The 25,005-nt window shown below is 48.6% G+C and overlaps 4 protein-coding genes and 1 non-coding gene across 5 annotated transcripts; 2 read left to right on the plus strand and 3 right to left on the minus strand.

The window, feature by feature from the left end:
• Positions 1-150: 150 nt before the first annotated feature.
• On the minus strand, positions 151-1,008 carry L228DRAFT_270099 (hypothetical protein; the record flags this gene model as incomplete). Its single annotated transcript, XM_018335366.1, has 3 exons — positions 151-468; positions 526-777; positions 826-1,008. The coding sequence occupies 3 exons, from the start codon at positions 1,006-1,008 to the stop codon at positions 151-153; spliced, it is 753 nt and encodes a 250-aa protein (XP_018186377.1).
• A 3,693-nt stretch (positions 1,009-4,701) lies between these two features.
• On the plus strand, positions 4,702-7,277 carry L228DRAFT_270100 (hypothetical protein; the record flags this gene model as incomplete). The annotated part of the gene is made up of 3 exons (XM_018335367.1): positions 4,702-5,110; positions 5,174-7,156; positions 7,243-7,277. The coding sequence occupies 3 exons, from the start codon at positions 4,702-4,704 to the stop codon at positions 7,275-7,277; spliced, it is 2,427 nt and encodes an 808-aa protein (XP_018186378.1).
• A 1,675-nt stretch (positions 7,278-8,952) lies between these two features.
• Positions 8,953-16,043, minus strand: L228DRAFT_180156 (tRNA-splicing endonuclease). Its single transcript, XM_018329560.1, has 4 exons — positions 15,925-16,043; positions 15,468-15,770; positions 9,446-15,401; positions 8,953-9,394 (listed from the first exon to the last, which is right to left on the minus strand). The coding sequence occupies exons 1-4, from the start codon at positions 15,948-15,950 to the stop codon at positions 9,164-9,166; spliced, it is 6,516 nt and encodes a 2,171-aa protein (XP_018186379.1). The 5' UTR covers positions 15,951-16,043; the 3' UTR covers positions 8,953-9,163.
• Positions 16,044-17,182: 1,139 nt separating this feature from the next.
• On the plus strand, positions 17,183-17,292 carry L228DRAFT_t106. The gene has a single exon. It is a non-coding gene; the product is annotated as a tRNA-Ile (tRNA).
• A 540-nt stretch (positions 17,293-17,832) lies between these two features.
• Positions 17,833-22,627, minus strand: L228DRAFT_213012 (P-type ATPase; the record flags this gene model as incomplete). Its single annotated transcript, XM_018329966.1, has 4 exons — positions 17,833-18,739; positions 18,803-19,032; positions 19,094-22,111; positions 22,181-22,627. The coding sequence occupies 4 exons, from the start codon at positions 22,625-22,627 to the stop codon at positions 17,833-17,835; spliced, it is 4,602 nt and encodes a 1,533-aa protein (XP_018186380.1).
• Between the last annotated feature and the right edge of the window lie 2,378 nt (positions 22,628-25,005).

Genomic DNA, 25,005 nt, shown 5'->3' on the forward strand with positions numbered 1-25,005 from the left:
ACCGAAGCCTTGGGCAAGACAAGCGAGAATTTTAGAGAAGTTCAGTCCACTAACCTACGGTAACAACGTCAACTCTTGTATTTAGGGTTGATATACAGAGTACTGGACCCATTTAGATTATGAATAATGTAAATAAAAAGAATCTAAATGCTAATTTCTCACTCCAGCTATCCTGCGCTTTTTCGGCATTGGCTTCTCCTGCTGCTGTGGTGTGTTTTGTCGCCGTCGCTCAGACAATCGTTCACGAAGCCGAGTCATGATTCTGTTTGCTTCTTCCTCGATGATCTCTTCCAAGGCCTGATTTTCTTCCAGTTTCATCTCCTCTTCCTTTCTTGTATCTTGTTGTTTCGTCTTGCTCTCATTTATATCGTCGGTGTTTTCATGACTGCATTCAGCGAATCGACTATTGTAGTCCGGGATGCCATCGAATTCGGTCTCAACCTCCTCCTCAAGAGGGGGCAAACGAGCCTGTTTCCAGAAAGTCTCAGGCAAATCCCGTCACTAGCTGCCCAGGAAATAACTTACTTGTGGCCACCTCTCGACGGTGACGAGCTGTCGGGTCGCGCTGTCGATGCTTAGCAGTGTCCGCATTACTGCCTGCTCCCAGTTGCCCCGGGAGAGATTTTGGCGACGATGGAACGCATTTATACGGAATGAAATGTCAGAGCACTCCTTCTGAAGAAGAGATTTCCTATCTCTAATAGGCTTGGGGGCCGTTGCTACCTCATCACTGAGTCGAAGGAGTGAGGCAGCCCGTTCCCAAAACCTGGGATCAATCTATGATTAGTTAGCGGCGAAGCCATCAGGACGGGTTATCATGCTCACCGGGCGACACTCTTTTGATGACTTCGCGCAGGAGGTACACCGATTCTGGCCTACTGGCGAGGTACATTTCAGGCCAGGTGAAGTCGATTGTTCCTTCAGACACTGCTCACAGCAGGGGCGAGGGAGTGTGAGCCGTGGTGGATCCAGGGGCCGGACTTCAGGAGGAATCCAGCTGTTGACCATTTTATCTGCGATTACAGAAAAGCACGAGGAATAATAGAGGTACTTGCGTCTTGGAGAAGCTTTTGGCACACTACCAAATATCTCGGGGAATGGCAGATATGGGGAAATCTGCTGGGCAAGTAGACGTAAACAGTCCCTTAGACAAGCTATCACAAAATGAGTTGAAGTAGGAGGAGCAGGAGGCAAAGGCTTCTTTAATATAACAGAGCTGCTCAGAATTCTTGATTGCAGCAATTGTTCCAAACTCAAGGAAGAGTGAAGAATCCAATGACAAGATAAAGGAATCATCCAATCCAGCCATACTCTGTTCGATGCAAACAGCGCGAATCCCAGTCTCATCAAACGGCATCAAATGATCCAGCGCACCATAGCAGCGCCGCCGCTCAACTTTGAAGCAAAAGACTGAGCGGGCAGATGCCAGAATCAAAGTGCATTTGAAGACAGTTCACCGAAGAAGAAATCATGATTGTGTAGAATGTACTTGGGTTTTCTCCCGTAACCACATAGGCATCTATAGAAATGAAATAGAAGGCCTAAGCAACACAAGGGACGCCAAATGGGCTCAATCAGCCAATTTTTAGTCAGAGGAACAAGCAAAAAATCAAATCTCATTCGCAACTGAACTTCATTTTGCCTTTCACATTAATCAGCTGAATGGAGTAACACAACTTAGCCTGGAGGGTAGCTGTTTGCTTGCGAAGGGCCGAAGAAGCGTAACTTATACATAGCGGTAAAATGGCCTCCTCGGTTGCGTTACTCTTGCAAAGTTATGGTTAAAGTCCTTCGCTAAATGGGGCCTGCCCTCGCTAGTTTATAGCGGAAGATCACTCTTAGAGGGAACCTTGAAAGGTGAAAATCCATGGAGTCGGCTTCAGCTAATGATTTGAGAGAATGTATTGGTATATCTAAACAAGTTTATAGTGGCTATTTTATACATGTATTCTATATCGTTTTATCCATCAGGAGCAAAATCATCACCAGCATTGATATCATGTGACGGGGGTGGCTAAGGGGCTGAGTTGCTGCGGCGAGGAGGCAAAGCCGATGTTGAGGGTGGTGAGAAGCGCTCAAACCGGAAATGTACAATTACTCCGTATAGAAAAGTAGGATTCGATCAAGACTCGAATATTTGGAACATCGACATGTTCAAACCCTTCACCTTGAATGGAGTATACACTTGCTGATTCAGAATACCAATTGCACTGAATCATAAGCGATGGATCCTAGGGCATTTGCCATGTACTCCCAAAAGTGCCCATCAGGGGATCATTCTGTGTGACATAAGATGCAACAGTGTCTAATTAAGATGCATCTCTAGAGGGCGGTGTGGTCAGACACAAATGATACAACATGCCGTTTCTTTTTGGCTCCCTGGTTCGTGGAGTGGTGATACACATTATATACTCCGGTAGACCAAATGCACGGAGCAATTGCCGATCTGTAACCCCCCTGCTCCGTTGGCTTCATCTGCCACTGCTTCAATGCCTTCGGTACCTCTGTAGAGGATCAATGAACTATTACCTTGCTGGTGGGTTCAGGGCCATTGGCGGTGGTACAGTGCTCTCCATGCCATACGAATCATGATTGCTGACATGCTTTGCATGTAGAACTTCACCCTGGATTATACTTTACGGTGCTGCAGTGACACTCATGCAAGCCATATACCGGCTTCTCGTTCGGCCGCAACGATGCAGGGGCCAAAAAGACGAACCGAACAAATTGTGAAAGGTCACATTGGTTAGACCTCCAGTTCCGCTCGACAATTTTGCTGCGCATTTTTCAATCAGATATAGCCAGTAGCTGGCGATGAACAGTCTAAGACCCGAGATTTTCCCAACGGCGTCTTGAATCGATTCGAACGCTTTGACCAGATATATCCATCATTGCGGATGATCGACTCTCATACCCCCATTATCTCGACGATGGCGATCAGCCTCGCTCGGGTCGGGCCTGAGCCACCCGCTTACACTTACCTTGCCCTGTTCCCCAAAATTCATGGTACAGGGGATCAGCTTTTGTATCTCTGTTGTGGTTCCCCATCATCCCGTGTCGCATTCGACGTGCATCTTACATGGATGTTGATTACCATGGTACGCATACAGCGTTCCATGGATCTTTGCAGTCGCTCATGGGGTTACGGGCATGTGCACGAGATACAGACATGATGAAGAGAATTGAAGCAGAAGGACTCGTGGTAATTTACCAGGTGCTGCTACTGCAATTCTATCGCAAGTCGTGCTCCTACATCTCTTGCGCTCGGCCCGCAGAGAAAAGCGTCGCTCAATGCATGTGGCGGGGCTCTTTTCATCATGAGCTCTGCAGCTAGATTTACTGTGCAGGAGAAGACCATGTCTGACCGACCAACTGGCCGACTTCGCTGCTCCCTCTCTCCTTTTCGCTTTTTGGCTCAAAGGAAAAGAAACATCCAAATTTTGACTCTTCCCTCCTGCATAACGCGTCTGGATCACTTCCTTGGGCTGGCTATCAATCTTGTGGCCTGACTTACTTGCTTCGGGTCTTTGGATGTGCTGGCGCATCATCATCGCTCTGCCCTTTTTCCCGGCGGCGCATTTAACGCGTGTGGATGCGGCAGTTTTGAGAGAGCGACGAGAAAAGATTACAGAAAGGGGGGAAGAAAGAGCCAGACGCTGAGCCGATGCGCCATCCGCGTTGCCCATAAATCGGCTGGCCCTCCTCTTGTTCGTCCAGTACTGTTTCTACTTTGCTGATATTTCGTCGTACGTCTCAGGTGGAGACACCGTCAGACGCTCATCATCCCTTGCGTCCGCACATGGGACGAGCTTTTCCTTTTACTCTCCCCGCACATTTTATCCAACCACTTGAATAGGCTTTCCCCTCCAGCCTCTCCGTCCAGCCGCCGCTGTCGAGACCTCTTTTTGGTGCAGCCCATTCAGAGACATTGCCAATTGAGAAGCTCGAGTTCGCGATGCAGCATGCTCCATGAGGTCGTCGGCGGTTCTCTGTGCCTCAATGCCTTTCCCTCGTTGGCTCCGTCTAAATATACTGTACACTTTCCATCCGCTGTATCCGCAGGAGGTAAAAATACTCTTTGACAAATAGGTATCGGTGCATTGATCTCCTGCAACCTCTTTCCTCTTCCATTTCTCTTTTCTTTAGTTTTTCTCTCCCCATTCTTCGGTCTTCGTTCCAGATACCTGCGTTCGTACAACCTCAGTCTCTTCAGAGTCTTTTGCCGCTTGTCGTCTGTGCGGATACCATCGGCCAACCATTTCTGAAGATTACATGTTCAGGTGGTGTTGTGATCTCGGCGATTTGGGCTACTGAGACCTGACTATGTGCGAACATTTGCGTTATTCATTGATACACTTTTCGTAAAAATCGTCATACATGTCTAATCCCTTGTTCATGCCTTGATTTACTTATTCACTCTCCTGCGCATCTTGCATCGCTGTCAAGCTGCAGCCTCACATCCTTAGCGGGATTGCCCCATTCACTGGTCGCCTTAGACGAGCATAAGAGATGGGTGACTAACTTCACTCTTGCTTCAGTAACTTCAAACAGTAAAGAACTCCAGTTACCGTTGCAACGGCTGTCCAGAAACCCTATCGCGAGATTCTGAACGAGTGGGAGATCCAAATTACGCTGTTACAAGAACGTATTCTGTAGGACAGACAGTCCCAGTTTGGAGAGAGAAGGTGGACGGTAGACATCATGGAGGATCCTATATCTTCACTTTCAGCGACCCAGCTACATTACAATATGGATGAGATGGGTGGGTCTTTGGACAGGCAACGCCGGACGAAAGCTTCTCGACCGTTGTCCGAAATTTCCTTTTCCTCGATTGACAAGTCCTTGGGGAAACCTACTCACGCCATGGGTTATCCAGGCGAACGGCCCCGGAGTCCAACCTTTGAACTTGCCTATTTTCTTCGCCACACTGGTCCTCCTGCAAGCACTCAGACTCACTCGCAGCCCCATTCTCATCCGACGCATTCCAAGTCGGCGTTTCGATTTTTGAAGCCACATCGATCAGTCTCAAAGAAAAGTCATGCGCATGCGAAGGATATCTCATCATCACAGAGGTTGCCTGATTCTGTTATTATGAAGAAGTCTGCTCAGGGTAAGAATTTGGCAGCGTCCGGAAAATAAAAGAAAATAATGGAGCTAATCCAAGCACGTTTAGGTAAACGATATTTGGCTATCAAAGCACCTGGCTTTGACGAGTACAATCTTGGGGATGACAGCTCATCTCTCAATAGCTCACCGATGACGAATAGGACGGGTGACGCAGATGTTCGTTTTTTCGAGAAGCACTCGACAGGTCCAAATACTGTTGCAAGCACGGTAGCGGGTAGGAGCCGTGGTACATCGCGTTCCAGCCAGGCCTCACATCCGTTCAAACCTCCGCCTCTTCCTCTTAGCTGGAAAGATGCATCAGAGAATCTTGGACGCGAAGCATTGGATATATATCTTCCGTATATCAATCATGCACTGGAGAACAGCAAGCTGGCGCGGTATGCGAGCTCCTCAAACTCGACCGCATCTGCCAATGGACAGCCGCTGCAGCAAGTAGAAGAGGAGCCAAAGCAGCCTACTCCGAAGAAAGCGACACGAGGTGTTACCAGCCCATTATCCGGCGCAAGCAGTATTCACCACTCCGGAAGTATTTACGCTGCTTGGGACCCATCTACCCCAGGAATAGCATCACCGATTGCTACTGGTCCACCCTCTCGAGTGTCGAGCATCCAGAGGAAGAATCTCCATCCCTCAGACAGTGCCATTACTCTTTCCTGCACAACCTCACCTCATTCAGGTACAGAAAAACGTCGCTCCACGGACCGTGCATCAATGCAGTCAGCTATTGGCTCCGTGGCGGAAACAGTGTACTCTGATGCATCGAGCGGAGTTGTTATGAACGCTTTGCGAGCCGACATGCACCGGCCAGCTGGAGTTGTCGGGCAGTACACAAATATTGGATACAAACCTCCTCGACCTGGTCCAGCGCCGACAAGAGCCCTTCCTTCTCTGCCCGAGAATCATCATGGCCGCATCCGCTACATTAACACTGCGCGAAAGGCCGCCAGCCAAGGTGCAAGAAGCCTTCAAAGCTTGCGCTCGTCGTCCGCGTCCCTGGAAGATGCTACGGCTCGACTCAACATTCGAGAATCCATGACTTCAAACCGGCCAGGCGGTGTAATTCGACATGATCCACTGCGATCCGAGAGCCAGCCTCAACTACCAACCTATCGAAGTACTTCCGACGGTGCATTAGCTTCAGGAAAGCACACGAGAATTGATACTTCTGGAAGAGAACGGGCTTCTGAGAGTGCTCAAAGGGCTAGAAAAGGCCGCGAGGATTCCGTACGTGCTCGAAAATTACGTGATCTCGAAGCTGCTCGGGCTTCATTAGAAAGGAGAGGGGTTGAGGTCAATTTTGACCCCACCATGGCCAAGATGCTCTGCGACAGATCAGAGCCAATAACAGCGTTTTTCCCTCTCCCAAAGAGTGCGTTTTCGGATAGCAGGACAAGCCGAAGTTCAGGGTTTTCTGGTGTGAGCCAAGGCTCCAGCAGTCTCAGTTCAATGGGACGGCAGCTCAAGGACGCTCAGCGACACCTTAATACATTTTCTCCAATCATGCAAGTCATTGATCAAGTTCCCACAACACAATACGATACTAGCAATAGGCTTGAAGCCGTTTCCCAGAAATCCGTCGATGCGGTCGGTCCAATTGAACCTGAGCAATCCATTAACCCGACCATTATCACCACAATCTCTCAATCACCAGAGGCTAATTCCAATCCCACTTCTCCAACTCACATTCAATCAGCGGCCGGATCCGCAGACCACGATCAGGCAAATCACCCAGCCCAAACCCATCTTGAGCCAGTATTGTTAACATCACTTGCCACAACCTCATCCTCATCGTCACCATCCAGCAATCGGACCGTCAAAGGCCCAGGTTCCGACAAGGCCAGATCAACCGGATCCGGTCGCTCATCACTTACCTCGTCGACTGATCTGGAGCTAAAGATGGAGGCGCGACTCAATGCCATGGAGAGGAAGAATGCCATTCTTGAAGCCGCGCTCCTCGCTGTCCTGCAGACTTCCAGCAACCTCGGCGGGACCGGACCTGCTTCTTCTTCGACTGGGACTCGATCTAGTGGTATGAGCGCAACTTCTTCTCGTTCCCTCGAAGCAGCAATTGCCGCCTCGAGAATGCAATGACAGGTTTCTAATACCGCGCAATAGCTGATTTGCCCGCTCGACGAAACTTTACTCCATGAAGCGCCAATCGCGATCAAGCTTGGCTGCTCAATTTTCTCAGTTTATTGCCATCGCAATGCTTACCTTTGGTTAAGCTCATTACATGCTTGACGATTCGACGTTCTTGTCACAACATCGGCCAATTACGCTACGCTCGCTCTTCTCCTTGCTCATTAAGACCGTCAGACATGAAATGCGTTCCATTCTGCTGGACAGACTGGTGCATTCCTTATCAAGCCTCTGGTTTGTCCTCTTGCTTTCGCCGGCTTTCAACTATTCCGTTTCTTTTGCTTTTTCCAATTCCTTTTTCCAATTCCTTTTTCCATTTATTCGCTTTCCTCGGCCAGTGATGGACGCTTTGACTTGTGCTTCAGCTAGCGTATCCGTTCTATTCGTACCCTTTGATCATTATTTTCCCCCATTCCGTTCCGCTTGAACTTTCCAATCAACTCACACTATTCCTTTCTCTCTTCGCAAACATTTCTTCTAAGTCCCAATTTATTCAATCTTTCTTTCTCTTCTTCATTACTTCTCAAAGGCGTCTCCATTCGCTTTTTCTCTTTTCTTGCTTTCTCTCCACTTCTCAAATCTTCTTTTCCGCTTCCCTTCTCAACTTTTCTTTTTTACTTCTTTTCTTCTTTTGTTCTCCCTTTCCATTTTCGTTTCCACCTTTCCTACTTCAATTATTTCTGCCCACCGTTTCACTTTTACCCCGCCTTCTTCCTCATGTTTTCTATGCCCAGTCTTACCGTTTCGTTACCTGCGGAGTTCTGTTCCACATCCTTTGCCTACTGTTCTTTCTTTTTTTTTCTAATCTGCTAGCATTTGTAGCGCTTTGGCGCAATTCAGCGCTTCTATCTCTTCAATCTAAGCTAGTACTTCTCCCAGTCAATTTTTTATCAAATCTCAATTTGAGACCAATAAAGTTACTACTTGGTTTAAGCTTTGCTTGCTTGCTTGCTTGTTTCCTTGGTTCTTACTTGCTACGCTACACATGTGGTATGGAAATGACATGATACGATACAGTTACAACATCAAGAATATGAAAAGTGAGCTTTGATGTAATTTAATCTCGACGCCATCGGCCATTCGGGGTCCCATCTCATCGTATATGTCATACATGCAGGGGCAGTTGACGACAATAGATAAGATGGATACCAAGTACGAATAACTGTAAGGTGGATACGAAATAAGATAGGATAAGTGTAAGATAGTATCAAATCAGAGCGCCACAAGACCCTGCGTAAAAAAGCCAGGAAATGGCGCGAAACGGAGAAATGTTACGAGATAAAATCATAATATGATTGGCGCCCCTTTTAAACGGCAATGCAGATGTGTCATATAAATAAACATCGCTACATCCATTTAGGGTGCTGTAAGAATGGCTCTTGCGAAGATGAGATATATGGGAGAAAAGAAAAAGTAAGAACTAAAATAAAGAAAAGTGAAGAAAGGAATCCCTGTAAGGAAATGACAATGCAGTAAGACTAGAAATGTCTCTCCGCATCCATCCGGTTTGACAACAAGTAATGGTTCAAAGGGGACAGAGGATGAAAAGGGCAAAATAATATAAACATAAAAAAAAAAGTTTAAAAAAAATATTGCAACCCATCTGCGCCACCTCGCATGATATGCTAAAGAATTTTAAAGGACAGCGAGAGTAGCTGTAACAGAAATGCAAGATATGTATCGATGATTGATGCGCCCGGTGTGGAATAGAAGAGAAAGATTTTAATAACCGTGCCAGTTCGCGAAGATGAATTGAGGAATCGATGCGATGCTAGACAACCGGCATAGCCGTTGTAGCGACGATGAGATGGCGATAAGATGATGACAACGGAAAGAATCTCCGGTCAAAATTGAGGTGGAGAGCAAGGTTGTGTTCGGAGGGAAGAAGACAAAACATCTAAGGCCTGGGGCCTCTCTTCTTTGGCCGAATAAACGGATCGACTTCCTTGCGGCGCTTGGGCGGAGGTGGACCGCGAATAGGGTTCGGCATGGGTCTATTTTGCCCGGGATCAGGTGCAGGTTCAGGGGCTGAACTCACAGGTCTCGGTGGCAGAGGATGAGTTCCGGCAGGGACAGGTTTGCTTGGAAGGTTCTGAGGCGTATTTTCAATTCGAGATTTTGACTTGACCTTTGGACAAATTAGCTCATTCATAGAATAATTACCTGAATACAAACTTACGTCTCCTGGCTTCACAGCAGGCAAGTCCGTTGGCGGCGATGGTTCACGAGGTCGCTTTCCAAACCCCTTTGGTGCAACGGGCGGCTTCTTAGGCAGTCCATCCTCCAGCGGAGGCGTACGTCTGGTGACATTGATAGAAGGAATCTTGGAATCATGTTCTCCAAGTTGCCGGGCTCGCTGCTTGTCCTGGAATTCTTGTTGCTTCCTATAATGCGCGTCCTCTTTGTCCTGGAGCCGTTTGCGGTCTCTGGCAGGTAGAGCATTTGGGTTAGGGCAGGTATTGGTGACATGACCAAAGGCGCCGCATTGGAGACAACGAACAGCCTTGCAATGAATTCTAGTATGAGAAGTGTCGCCACAGCGGAAGCAATGGCTCGTGCCGGCATCCGTTTGAGCAGACTCATCATGACTCTTGCTGCCTGGCGTGCTGGTACCACTTGTACCAAGGGTTATTTTCTTGTCGGCGGGGTTGAGAAGAGCGCCCGATGGTGCGGACAGCGCCTTTTGAGGAGCGTTTGTAGTTCCCATGTCTGCCGACTTTTTCTTCTTCTTTGGAGCCGGAGGTTTGGCCGTGGTTGCCTCTGAGGACTTTTTCGAATCACGTCTCTGAGGCGCAGGGGGTTGCACAGGAAATTCAGGTTCAGAAGGAGTTGCAGAGCCGGCAGTCGGCGCATCTGGCATTTCGATATCAGAGTCGCCTCCGAAGCCATTGCTGTAGTTCAAAGTCTCTCCGCTGGCCGAAGGCCTAGCGAGCATCTTTTTCAAATCACCGGAGGTGTAGAGTCCTCTGCTTTGCGCATCCGTGATAAGACCCGCCCAGAACTCGCCATGGACCAAAGACTGTGAATTTCCCAACACCCACAAGGAGCACTTTGCACGAGTAAGACCGACGTTCATACGACGAATATCCGCCAAGAAACCAATTCCGCGACTGGAAGAAGCTCGCACGCAAGAAAAGATGATGACTTCACTCTCACGACCTTGGTAAGCATCGGTCGTGTTGAAATCAACACTAGACAGGATCGATTCGCCATATTTGGCGGCAAATCTCGTCTTGAGCTCTCGAAGCTGACTCTTATAAGGTGTGATGATGCCGACTTTTCCTTTAAAATCATAGCCTCGGAAATCGGTAATCAAGCGATCAAACAACATTAAGGCAATATTGAGTTCGGCAACGTTAATGAGAGAGTGGCCTTTGGGTGCGCTCTGATGTTGTCCTTGCACATCGAAAAACCGATACGGCCCCAAAACGCCGCTTGCATGCCAAGGCTTTTGCCTGAGTTGATCCATTCCAGGTCCATCCAAGAGCTTTCCATCATAAAAGGCTTTGCTTGGGTACCGACTAATATCCGGGTGCATACGGTATTGAGTATCCAGAAGGTGAACATCATTGGGATGATTGCCCTGCATCCGGACGAACAAGCTCTGCTCGTATTGGAAACGAGCAGCCTCTCTCGATAGAACAGTAGGAGGAAGCTGCTTTGGATCTCCGACGAGGATACACTTAGAACAACCATACTTGAGCGGAATGAGCGCACTCAACTCAATTGATTGGGCCGCCTCATCGATTATGACAGTCTCGAACTCAATGTTCAAGTTCTGAAACATGTCATGTCCACTACCACTGAGAGTTGCGCAGATAACATCAGCTTGATCGAGAATTTCTTGCTGCACGCGTCTTCGGTTGATCTCTGCATCTCTTGCCGCAGTATTACCGCGGTCGCGGGCATTATCGAGCTGTGTACTGAGCATGGCCTTTTTGCGCTTCAAGAGCTCAAAGTTCCGCTGCTGCTCCGCCGCTTGCTCGCCTTTGGCGCGCGCCTCGTCAAGGATTGTCCGCACCACGTTAAGCTCGTCAGATGTGGCCTTGTGTTCCATCATGATTTTGTGAATCTCGTCGCCAGGGTTGTTCTTATTGCCGTTTGCCAGGTTGAGCTTTGCATTGACCAGCTCTTCCAAGGTGACGTCCATGACATTGGCATTTATCGCGTCGCTACGGCCGATACGGACAACTCGCAGGGGTTTGGGTTCTCCGTTCAATGTCTTCACAGGCTCCTTTAAACGCATAACCAGCTCGTCCACAGCTGCGTTACTTGGTGCGCAGACTAATAGCTTCCTGGCTGGTGCACCTCCGCGAGGTCCGGGAAGATTGAGTCCATTGTTGAATTGTGGGCGAGAGATAGCCACACCCTTTTCCTCGAGGCTTGTTGTTAGTAGTGCTCCTGCGATAGCAACAATTGTCTTCGTCTTTCCCGATCCCGGTGGACCTTGAATAAGAGTAAATGCATCATTATCAACGGCTGATCGTACAGCCTTGGCTTGTGCCAGATTCAGTCCATAAATGTCAAAGATGGACTTGAGCTGCTTTTCCGTATAATTGAGCAGCGGAGATGGCTTAGCTCTGATAATTTCATCGCAAAGATCGTAATACTGAAGACCAAGCAGAGCACCATACTCTCTTTCAAGCGGCGTGATCGAAGAAATCTTCACACCCCACAGTGTGACATTTGGAGCAAGAGAGCTGATGAGCGGGTTTCCAGGAACGACACGATAGGAGATTTCAATAATGTTCTTCTTCCGCGTCACTCTAAATACTCGAGCAAGACAGTGTGGTTGATCGTGTCCCTGGGTCGGTGATTTCGCTTTCGACATAAGAATAATATCCGCTTCGCCAATTCCAAGGTCTTTTCCATCAGCAACGGAAACAGTTGTACTGACCTCAATGAAAGAGTCTACGGACAGACGATTGGCAACTTTGATCTCAAAAGGTTTAAAGTTTCCCTCTTCCCTGGCTTTGAGGAAACCTTGCCATGCTTCCAACACAAGCAAAGGCTCAAAGACCCGCTGATAATCGATCGGGGTTCTGAACGTATTCGAGACAAGACTGTAGTCGTGACGGTCAGAGCTAGGAGGGAAGTCTCCCTCGGCGAAGAAGTCCCAGCTAAGAATCGTTTTGTGAAGGGGCGAAAGGTCGGGCGCTAATCGAGCGCGCATGTCCTTTGCAGATCGAACCTGCCTCTTCTTCTTAACGGGTCCTTGGCGCTCCATCTGCTTCAGTGCATCGGCTTTGCTCCTCTCGTAGTCTTTGACAGCCGATGAAGATTTAGGTGCTTTTCCAAACAACTCTGCGTCCATTTCATCCATTTCAGAGTCCGATTCAGAGTCGGACGGTACCATCATGATCGAACCCTGTGGCGCATGGTCTTTACCTCTTACGCCAATGCCTCGAAGCCCTGAACCTTCCTCCGAGGTCTGCTCAGCGACACCGGTTGGCGGTAGGTTTTTCTTGACGCGAGCCAGTTCAGCGAGATCGCGGCGTTTCTTCGCTTCCTTCTCCTTTTCACGTCTTTCACGGAATGTCAATCCATCGGCGTCTCGTGAAGGTGCCCTGAGCGCAGGTACTCGCGCAGGCTGGTCTTTGAATTTTTGTAAAAGAGGGCGGGCTTTTTCGACCGACTTGGAAAGATCCAGTATATCGTCATTGAGAGTACTGGATCCGCCATACTCATCTTCGTCGCTGATATCGATGACGTCTCTGGGCGACTTGGCCTTTGCTCTCCAAGCCTCAAGATTGAGTGCCTCCTGCCTTGGTCCTCTGGGTCCAGTGACAGAAGGCGCAACGCCAGGCTGTGCCCATCCAGCCAATGTACTCTGCCTTTTGCTTTGCGCTGGAACGGACTTTGTGTCCTTGGTCGACGGCCGTTGCGGACCATGGTGACCTTCTAGTGCTCTGGAGAGCTCTGCTTTTGACTGAAGTGGGAGGACATTTCTGACCGACCCTCCAATGATACCACCGTCGATGTATGCGTATGTATCGTCTCCGATGGTCATTCCCCAATCAGCAAGACGACCGAGAATCTTTGTAAGGAGGGCCACCAGTGTGTTTGCAAGATACTCGTCTCTAAGTCTAAGCCATTTTGCCATCGAGTTCAAGGTCAGAACTGGATGTTCCAGTAACTTCCTTCCCGCATTCTTCTCCCCGGATCCTTTAGCCTGGTCGCGCTCAATACTATCCGCCGAATCAATAGCGCTTGAGAATGCAGAGTACTGTTCAAAAAGCCTCTCAGCAAACTCCATCGTATCTCTGCAAAATTCCATCATCACCGATTTATCGTTGCCCCGCTGACTCCAGCTTTCGGTTCGCTCAAAAATTACTCTCAAAGCTTGCCACTGGTATTGCCAGAACATTTCAACTGATGTGACTTCTTCCGCGCCGTTCAACGTTTTACTGCGAAGCAATCCATCTTGCAAATTACAGAGGATGTCAATTACATCGGTGCAAGTCTTAAGCATCCGTGGAACAGAGGCAAATGTGCCTTTATTGGCAATACGTCGAATCGCCCAAGCCAGACAACTCATGGTGACGTCGAAGAAAGATTTCAGGAGATGGGCTATCGCCTCCTTTCTGCCAAATTGGGCGCTGACGGTCTTAATGAGTTCCAGAGCTGCATGGTAAGTATTTTCATCTGCAGAGAACAATGCAGAAATCAACGTGCTTGCGGTTTCTTTGTTTTTAAAAAGCTCGTCTAGATCGTCCGGATCAAAGTCGTTTAGCTTTTCCAATATGCGAAAAACCCAGTGAGTAAGATGACTAAATGTGTCATTGAATCGGCTTTTCTCTTTAACCAGGGTTTGCTCCGTCCTGAGATTGAATTTCTCCAAACCAACCAGAGGCATGACTGCTCTCAGGGCGGCCTTGGCAAGAGGCATGTTATCTGACTCAAGGTTCTTAACAACAGCATCCCATATGACATTCGAGTGCGAACTGCCCCCATGCTGTAATGCCTGTTCAGCCTCTAGGATCTCATGGTCCGCTTTTAAAGCTCGACATTCCAGCGATAAGGCGTTGCGAACGACATCCATGCAGGCTGAAGCTACATTTTGGCCCACATGTGATGATGAGCGCGCCACGGTCAGAATACCCCCGACGTAAGTGCTTGCCACTTCAAGGGTGTCAGAGACTACTATGCGACCAACGGAGCCAAAAACGGACTGATCTTCATTGAAATTACTCAGTGTTTGTACCAGTACTTGCACTCCCTTCTGATAGCAGTAGATCCTTGATGACTCAGGGAACTGGTCGGTCTGTAAACGATCAATCAGCTGCAAGACGATTGACCGACAGGCTGGAGGCTGGTTTGCTGGTTTGAGAGAAGCCATAAATGGCTCAATCCATGCCAGCATGTCATTAACCGCTGGGGTTACGGCGAGGTGGTCACCGCTGTCTTGCCGTAGTGTGCGGACGAGGTAGGGATTCGTAAAAATTTGCTCAACGACAGTGGACGGAGAGATAGCTCCCATGGAGTCCCAAAAGTCCTCTGGAGACTTTTCTAGTAAGAGAACAATTGTCTGCAGAAGCGAGTGGAAGCCTGGTGTGTCGAACTGAAGATGCTCCAATGCCATTCGGCATACGTCAATATCCATAGCGCGCAGAGAATGAGTGATGAGATCCTTGTCAAGCTTATTTACGACAAGCTTCATCCCATCCCAGAGCCGTTTTATGAGATTAATGTCAATCTCTGGGCCAGCTGCTCGGGTCAAGACTCTGATAAGCTGCTCTCTGACCGCCCAGTCAAACTCATCGGAAGTGATGTTCCTCGTGAACTTGGACCAGGAGTTGACCGCCCACTGAAGCCTAAAGGGTTGAGGGTCGAATAGGAAACACGTCATTGCAGGAACGCAGTATCCGAGTTTGAGAGTGCGCTTGACCTGCATTAAGCGGAAGGGCTCATCGAAATATGATTGAAGGAGGTCATCGTCAGTCAGGAACGCTTCACAACTCAAGGACTCAAAGATGGCGTGCATCGCAGTAGGGTGGAGAGCGCCCGGTCCGCGTTTCTCCGGAGGAGTAGCGAGCAAAGAAGACAGCGCGCTCGTCAAGCCCGCCTTTATCCGCTGAATATCCTTATCGTCAAAGATTTTGCAGAACTGAAGAACGTCTTGGTCATCATAATCACTGGTCAAGTCAGCGGCGAGATTTCCAAACGGCAAAATACCCGATTTTTGAAAGGAGACTCCATACTGTCTTAATCTCTCCATCATTTGCTTTTTTCCCTTGTGATACTCGCGGATACATGTGTCACATCTCACCATCTGCCGATCCAATCCATCCCGCAAGTACTGCTGATAGTGTTGGATGCCTTCACCATCGTATGCAAGCAGCTGCAAGGACATGAAAACTGCGCCCCTCCGTTGCTCGGCTTCTCTGGCTCTATCAATAGCATTTCCGTTCTGCTGTTCGAAATTCGTCTCGTTCGGATCTTCGCCATCATCGCCACGCCTTTCGCAAAACCAGTGAACTTCATCTGGGAGAGCTTGCAGGCTTCTGTAAGGTAAGAGTACGTTGTCAGTTTTATTCTTCTCTATTAAGCCAAACCACTATGGCCGCGGAAAAGCTGAAGCGGTTTGCTACAGGAAAATGGCGAGCACAAAGAAAGCGAAAGCTTGAAGACAACAAGCCAAATACAAAAGCTACTTACTCGACGCCGGCCACTAGCTCGGCCATGACAATTTATTATTTCCGTCAGGTGGTTGACACGCTCATTCGTCCATTTACAAGGGAGTAACAAGACATAAATCGGTTATTGGACTGGACCGAGCTTGAGAGCTTCTACCCTGTCACAACTCAATGCTCCCAGCTGACCGTCAATTCGTCGTTCTACAGCCCTTTTTGACTTAACTCTCCAAGTGTATGTTTCGTAAAGGAAATCTTCTTATAGGCGTCCAGTCAAGGTGTCCCTCAAAGGTAGTATCCTCTATGACTCAAATAAACTTCCAACTGACGATCCCCGTGATCTATATCCTCAGCGCTGTGCAATGGTGTAAACGACCGTACGTAATCAGTCGGAAAAGTTCAACGAAGTCGTTGCCAAACAAATGTGTCCAAACAAACTGATGGTTGTTGTACGATCCCGTTCATTCGTTTAGTTGTTTACTTGATTGTTTGTTTACTCTCGTTCTATCCGGGCGTCGATTTCTGGTACACGAATATTCACTGTCAGGTATTCGAATATTTTCGTGCAATCGAAAAGAGGGTGACAGCTTGAGATTCACTCTCTAAGCTAGCTCGTTCGCGGGACGTTTCCGTGCCAGGTGCTGCAAGCTTTCCAACAAGTTCCGAAAAGTTTAGGGTGTCTGATCGATCTGAAAAATGTATGACGGATCTGTATTGAACCTCCAAACGTCAGCTATCTCTGATAGTTTGACACTGCATTAGAGTCAGGAGGATAAGCAATCAAAGGTATTATGGCCTAGTTAACAAAGGGGGTATTTCACCAGATTGTATCCTTGTTCAGCAGGATTGAAATGAAAGGGTTAATCTTTGGCCTATGAAAAATAGTTCGGCCATTGGCCATGAGCCATAACGCTTGCAGAACCCAACACAAAAGCTGCAGAAGCATGAAGCATGAAAGGTTCACGGGTCAGAACTACCTTCAATTACCGACGCATAGACCATTTGTTGCCCGGCGGTAAGGTGTGTCCACAGTAGAGTCGGAAGCAATGTGTGCACGAGGAAGCAGTGCCACTAGCTGTATTTAGCTTAAAGGCTGCGCTATGCGGGAAGGATAGAGTGTCTGAAAACAAAGCGCAAGGCTCAATCCACTTTACGCGAAAACTCGTCAGTCAACCGCGTAGCGCGTGCCTGCATTCGCGACTTTAGGCATGTCTTGCGGCGATAAACTTTCAGTGAAATTGGTTTATAAAGCTCTATGTCAGTTCTTATGACACCGGGTAACAGGTCGGTTAGCTCAGTTGGTTAGAGCGTGGTGCTAATACCTTTGTCCTCTTGCTTTAGCAAGAGACTTCAGTTAACGCCAAGGTCGCGGGTTCGACCCCCGTACTGACCACTTACCGGTGCTTTCTCTTTTTGCTTTTTAGTTTTTGGGTGGGAGGATTGGTTCAAGATTGATCATTACTTCTTTTTGTTTCTGGTACGAAGTATATGACAAATATAGTCGAGTCATATCAACTGTTGCACATATGAGGCATCGATTGATCCTTTTTTTGGTGTTTCGAAGCAGGATTGGCAGCGTTGATTCTGAATTATCTAGAAGATGATATAAAATCACATTGAAAAAAGAATTCTTAAAACGAGATCTGGCGGGGGGGCACAAGGAAACGCCGGGTATGCTCATGATATTGAGAAGATATGAACGAAAATCGAGGTTCAGGGAAAGAAAAGATGGATCACGGAGGATCAAGACTAAGCAGGCTCATTGAAAAGGACGCAAAAGACACAGGAAATTTAGGACAAGGACAGAAGACTGAAGGAAAGAATCAGAAGACATTGTCTATATACACAAAATATGGAAAGGAAAAAATTTTAGAAAAAGACAGCAGGGTTTATAAAAAAAAAGGGACAACGATGGTATCAGTAAAAAGAGTCATCATCGCGCATGAGGAATCGCTGACTGCTGTGTTCCGCCATTATCACGGTTTCCATCTACGCCAGTTTCGCTGTGCTCTGGCTGCGAATACTCCGACTCCATTCTCGTGAGCATGGCGGCAGAGGTAATGTCATTCGACGCCTCGAAACTGGGTCGCATTCGATCCATACTCATGCGAACTCTCTCATATGAGGGTCGGGAGGGACGCTCCACCGAAGTTCGCACCGGAGGGTCTAGTGATAAACGATGGCCGGTGTATTCTGTGCCATCGCTGCCGTTTTGACTTCGGGGGTTATGGGTAGTGCGAGTCGCCGCTACCGAGGGAGGATAAATCGGCCTTTCATCTTCATTCTGATAAGCGTTGCCATTTATAGGTGCGGGCTTAGGTATTTCGTCCGAGGAAGCGGTGGACTCGCTGTTGGATTGGACAGTGTATGCCGACTTTTCATCAAGATAGGCGAATTTCCCTTGCTTGACTTGCTCGCGAACAATGTCGACGTCGTAGGGCATGTAGAATTTCTGAACGATCTTGGCGCTGAATCTGGGTAACAGACAGATAATGACAGAAAGGAAAGTGACAGCCCAGAATGTCGCTTGGCCAAAGACCTCGCTGGCAGCTCCGTAAAACGTCATGGTGGACGTGAAGGCTGAATAGACTCCTGTCCAGAACCACACGAGGAGGATACTGATTGACATGATGAGGAGAGTGAACCAGTCCCATCTGTATGTGTTCATGAGTAAATAGATGTTTGCTACAACGACTGTTGCGCAGGCAACATAGATGCCTATGCGCTGTCTGTCATTAATATTTTGTCCGTTCGCGGTGACAAAATTGGCTGGTTTAAACATGAGATATCCCATGTAGAAGCAAATCACAGACTGGTAGATGCCATCAAGCATATACACCCTGCAGCAGATTAGCAACATGTTAAGTTAGACTCCGGGGAGAGACAGGACAGCAGTTTCTTACCAGAACTTTGTTTGTGTCCATTCCTTGCGTTGAATGCCACGACGGTAGAGCTGAGGGACAGCAAGAGAGACCTTGTCACTTACATCTTGGTCGAGCACACCCAATAAGATGATTGGAATGGATGTGAAGGCCAAGTTGTACAGTAGAATGTACGTGTATTCAAAGAGATATGATCCGTCAAAATTGTTGTAGATCATGTACCAGAATAACGTGAATGTCCAAACGATATTCTATGCATATATTAGGGACCCTTTAAGATCAACATGTAGGTTCATAGACGAGTAAGCTTACCTTGTAGAAAAAGTTGGCAATTGTCTCACCAATTCTGCGATATGACCAGCGGCCGTGAACAAGGACAAGTCGTTGCAGAAAGCGGAATTGACCAATGGCATAGTCGGACGACATGGCTGCCTGTCTACCCTCCTCACCGGCGATACCCACTCCGACGTCTGCCTCTTGTATCATTGCGACGTCATTGGCACCGTCTCCAATGGAGAGTGTCATAACATCAAGACCTCGTTTGACCATTTGAACGACAGCAGCTTTCTGGCTGGGGCTGACTCGGCAGCAAAGAACTGATTTGCACTGCTTACAGAGCAAGAGGAATTGCTGCTTGTATTGCTCTTCCAGAACAACCTTGAGTGAATCACCATCGATAACAATGGCGTGAGTGGGACCAGGTGCGCCGTGATCCTTCTTAGCGGCAGCCAATTCGGCATCTGATCCTGTCATCCCAAATACACTCAGGTGTTTCTCCAATTCTGCTGACACTGCTTCTGGATTCCCAGCATCCGCCTTTACAACAATGAGATTCATGTCATTGTTAAGGAGGTTACAAGAAAATCCAATATTGATGGCAGTCTCGACCTTGTCTCCAGTGAGCACCCAAAGCTTGATTCCCGCTTCTGCGAGCAGGGCAATCGTTTCAGGCACACCATCCTGAAGTCTGTCCTCGATGGCTGTTCCGCCGAGTAGCAGCAGCTGCCTTTCGATCTCATCTGAAATCTTCTCAAGCTTCTCCTCTCGATCTTGGACTGCAGCGGCAGCAACTTCATGCTTCTTGTTCCACGCGTAGTACTCGTCCTCATTCAGCTCCCTTTGCGCTACGCACAAAGTGCGAAGACCTTCTCGGGCAAACATCTCAAGATGTTGTTTGGTGCTTTCGCGCAACTCGGCCTGCTCGCCACGTCTCAGGCGAGACCAAATTATGCTGTCTGCGCCTTTGCAAAAGAGAACAATTTTCCCGTCAGGCATTCGAACAATAGCGCTCATACGCTTTCGCGAAGAGTTGAACTCTAACGTGTTGAGAATAGTATATGATCGCTCCTCGCCCATGATATTGAGCATGATCTCATCACCACGACGGCCGAGAACGGTAAAGCCACAGTCACGAGCTGTGGCAACCAGGGCGGCCTCATCTGGGGACTGGGCCTTGAATTCAATCTTGGGGGGGTCACCGGGCGTTCGCTCTGTGACAACCGTGTGGCAGAGAGCAAGCGCGAGCATAAAGTGCTCGTTGGCACGACTTTGCTCCTCTCCATTTTCGCCTGCGAGGTGGGCAACGTAGTCTGGTGCAACAAAAGTGAGCTGATCATCGACTAGGTAGGGGTTGTCGTGCATCTTTCGAAGACCAGCCAACATCTGCACTCGATCTTGTGCAATCTGCTCGCGCATTCGCTCCCCCTCCTCTTCGACGTCGACTCCCTCTCGTTTGCGCATACCAGCCAAAGCCTCGGTGTAAGCCTCTCCATAAGGAACCCCATTGATAGTACATTTCTTGAACTCCATGACATTTTGCGTCAAAGTTCCTGTCTTGTCCGAGAAAATGTACTCGATCTGTCCGAGGTCGTCTGAGATATTCCACGACTTTGGCGTGCAAGGATAATCAATCTTTTCGTAGTACATGAAAGTATCACTCCAAATGAAGAATGCCTGGGCCGTCTTGATAATTTCAAGGGTAATAAAGAGCGAAATCGGGACCAAGTTCTGAAAGAGAATAACAACAGTCCAGAACGTGACGAAACCATTCAGCGCCGGGGTCCCTCCAATGGATCCAAATTCAAAGAAGTCGAGAGAGTTGTGTCCTTGACCCCAAGTAACGCCGTTGACGATAGCGCAAATGAAACACATCAAGAACAGGATGATGAAGTTGTAGATGACATTCCAATTTAGGTCTCGAGCGATCCTCGTGCGCTTAGTGGGCGTCATGCCAGAGTTGAGCATAATCTTGGTCTCTTCTCCGGTGAAGACGACAATGGCAAGCACCCACTCCGTGTTTCGAAGACTGCATCCACGTAGCAGCAAATTGTTGACCGAAATTGGTTCTGCTCTGGGAACGGGCTCCACGTCTTGATCTGCCGTGTCAATTTGATTCCAGCGAATCACACCATTGTACTGGTAAAGGTTGGAGTGCGGTGGCTCGCTCTCAATGAGAAACTCAGTCCGTGCGCAGTCTCTAGCATGCTTCACATGACGGCCACAGCGCAGTGACTGACGGACTTTGAGGTTTGTCTCGCCGTCCAAATTCTTTGTCTCAACGTAGCAAGCGCCGTCCGGATCCGAAGTGGATAGGATGACACAATCGGCCGGAACCTCGTCTTCATTGTAGATGCGCACAAAGTCGCCAACTTGCACATTCTTCCAATAGTCTTTTTTGAACCGAGCTGCATTATGCAGGGGTTTATTGGGATTGATAACGTTGCCCCATGCCTTATTGGAAGCCGAGGCATTTTTTCTCAACTCCTGCGTAGGAGCAGCAGCTTTTCTCGCGGCAAAGTAGTTTTCGGACTCTTCGTCGTAGGAGAAACCGGTCATTGGGCGTTCGTGGACCTCCAAATTGCCGTTGGAGAGACGCTCTTTCGCGGGACTCGGCGAGGGAACGGGCGTCATTTGGATGCCTTCCTCCTCGACCCCGCTATTCTGAGAATAGACTGAAGAGCGGTAAGAGTTCATCGAGGTCCGCGGCGTTGGCCTGGTGCCGGCAGACGTCCGAGGCTCATCGAGGCCACGCTCGACATCTTTTTGGCCCTTTTTGGACGACTTTTTCCTCATGCCTTTGCATGCTCGATAAGTGGATACAATTGTCCGCGTGGTTGCCTTCTTCACCCTTCGCCAGGCGGACACGTTCTCCTCAGACACGTTGACATTGTCCCAATCCACCAGACGATGAACCGACGAGTTGTTCAGTTCATTGTCAAGCACGGTTCGCCGCCAGTCCTCAATGGCATCTTTGATCGCCGTCACAGTGAGAATAACAATAATGGGCACGGCACCGAGGCCGGGATTGGAAGCACCGAAAATGGAGAAAATCTATGTTTTCGCAAGATATGGTTAGTTCCGGGAGGCGTGGTGTATAGAGGTACGGGAAGAAAGACTGACCTGGAGGATCACAATGAACAAGAAATAAATATTAGCTATGTTGTGTAGTTGAAAGTACAAGTTCTTCGGGACGAAGCTGAGAGGCGTATATTTGGCCGTACGGATCTTGTTCCGCGAATACTGGATCGCGGGCCGGCCTTCGTCGTCTTTGGCGGAATCCGGGAGAGGAACGTTGAAGTAGATGGACCGTTGTTGACCTTCAGCTTCTTCATGTGACTCTTCTGTATCCTGATGATCAGGGCCATCCTCTTCTTCTGGAAATGAATCGGCATGCTGTTGCTGCTGTTGTCGCGCCCTCTTCTCGCGTACCGAACCTCGATGGAACCGGTCCATGATGGAGAGACGCTTCTTTCGCCCGCTTGGGCCAGAAACTCGTTGCGTCGCCCATCGTATCCGATTGACGGGATTCGTCACGTTAGTTGGCTCTGCGTATGGCTGAATGGTCATTGTGCAAATTGGGAGCGAGGCAATGAACGACAAGGTCCTTCACCCTTGAACCGGCGACGATTTCCAGAGCCAGGGAGAGTTACTAGCAAGTCGGCTGGCGCCGAGACTTGCACTCACAATCGATGGATCAAAAAGGTGTAAGTCGTCAATGGCATTCGTTCAAATTATTCAGCGGCTGCTGTCCTTGACGCAGAAGACGACGACAGATGTAATCTTTGTAACCTTGGAATCGGTCGGGTAGGACGGATGAGTGAGCATCCAAAGAGGAAAGGATCCGAGGATCAAAGAGCGATACCCGTCCGTGTCTCAGGAACAACTTGATTGCACGACGAGGTGTCGAAGAGCGCGACTGGTGTCGTAAAGATAGTTGAAATTCCCAAGATGTCAGTCACCAAAGGACGAGGGAACGGAGCGAAACAGTGACGAAAAAGACTCGCAGCGGCGACTGGGTGGGCGGCGAACTAGAAGGCTAAAGTGTTAACCATCCGGAATTAAGATTCGGGAATACCTGGATTGGTAAGGTTGATTAGGTACCCTTAGGAGAGATGGGCCCGCCACGAGCGACGCGAAGGCGTTTTCCCCCAGGATGGTGAGGAATGACTCGCGAGCAGTTGGTCAATTGACAGGGAAATCAATAATGATCTCGAGAGGCTTTAACAAATAACATAAAAGTGAGACTTTTAGGAGGAGAAGGGTAAAGATGGGTGAGATAATAGGAGGCGAGAGAATAGAAGACGAGTGTCCTGGTGTGCACAGAAGGGTACCAGGGCAGTCTGTCTACTGCGAAAGAGATACAAGAACTCCGCAAATGACGGGGTGGCCCCTACACAGCCAGGACACGCATGCAAGAGTAATCAATGCGCATCAAATCAACGCTTACCTACCAAACGCAGAGCAAAAGATGCCTCAGGTTGCGCGCCAAAAAGGGATCTGACAAATCCGACTTAGGGAGGTGGCAGTAACTTGGATGGTGCGGCGCGAAGTCTTTTTCTTTGCCCTTTTTTTCCCACTCGTTGCTCCTGGTGATTCCCCAGCCGTGAATATTCAACGGTACCTTGGGTACGTCAGGAGTACTTGCACCTCCCATTTCTGCGCTAGTCATCACCAAGTCACCCGCTAGTTGTGGACTAATTGTGAGCGAGAGGGACTTTAAAATTAGCAGGGCGACATGGATCTTCATCCGCTGCATCATCCATCTTCGTCAATAGAGTAATCAAACAAAGCGAATCAGTGCTCCGACCAGCCATTAGATGTGCAATAACTTAATAGTACCTAGATCAGACTCTTCTTTCTAATAGAAAGAGTTCATAGGTAGTTGGATACTCTAAGATTACAGAATTACAGTATCTTGATTCCTTGAATATCACAGTCTGTGGCGAGTACCGTGTTCATTCCTGCTCAAGTCAGCCCTAGCAAGGGCGGCCAAGAATTAACCTGGGCCATGCGCGCCACCGCTGAGCGAAGGTTTTGAGACTCCATCTCGGACTCGTGAACGTGGCCTTAAGCATGATTAGCCACTTGCTGATAAGCTTTACGACTTTTCATGGTTGCTCGGAATCTGCATCAGACTTGCATCTCAGTCGAAAAGAAGGATCTGACATGAGACAGGAGCCTTTCATCTTTTCTGTGGGGATGACTAACGGCGATTTTTATGCGTCTTGGGGATTAGTGATGTGCACCTTGGGGACACATCCCACTTCTTCAAGTACTGTCACCTCTAGATGATGACACTAAAGAGCAAAATGCGATCAAAGTTTGTCCAGAGCAAAGTAGAGGTACTTTTGATAAATTAGCGGAGCTTCGTCATCTTGGCGGGTTCGCCATACCCGCATTGAAGAAGGAACCCCAGCAACTTTTTTCATGGTCCGGCCGCCGCCGCTCTCGCCCCCCTCGTCGTCGCTGTCCGGTCGGCCGCTCGGTCGGCTTCGGGCAAGATTCGCATCCGAACATGCCGATATAATAGCGCATTATTATCTTTTTTCCTTGAGTCCTTCTGTTTCGGTACCAACCAGTGTCCGAAGCAGAATTTCATATGAGGTGCACGTGCAATGGCTTGGACAAGGGTCTTTTCTAGTCATCATTGCCCGGTCAGGGATGCTCCACTGCTGCTACTCTGGACTGCACTCGTAAAACACACAGACTCACCTTTGTTCAAGGCGTCAACCCACGGCTCATTCTGCACTGGACACAAGCAGATGAGGATAGACAATGTAGCCTCCAGGTTTCTTCTCGTGCTTCCATCATCGGTGAAGATTGTGGCAAATTCCATTGAAAGTAACAGTTCTGATGGCGTGAATTCCAACAACTTGATCAGTGGAAATGAAGCTGTAATTAGTACGGTCATATCCTCAGCATTCTATGCTCTTCTAGGCCCTCAC

The sequence above is a fragment of the Xylona heveae genome (assembly GCF_001619985.1).
Source record: "Xylona heveae TC161 unplaced genomic scaffold L228scaffold_9, whole genome shotgun sequence".
Taxonomy (NCBI): Eukaryota; Fungi; Ascomycota; class Xylonomycetes; order Xylonales; family Xylonaceae; genus Xylona; species Xylona heveae.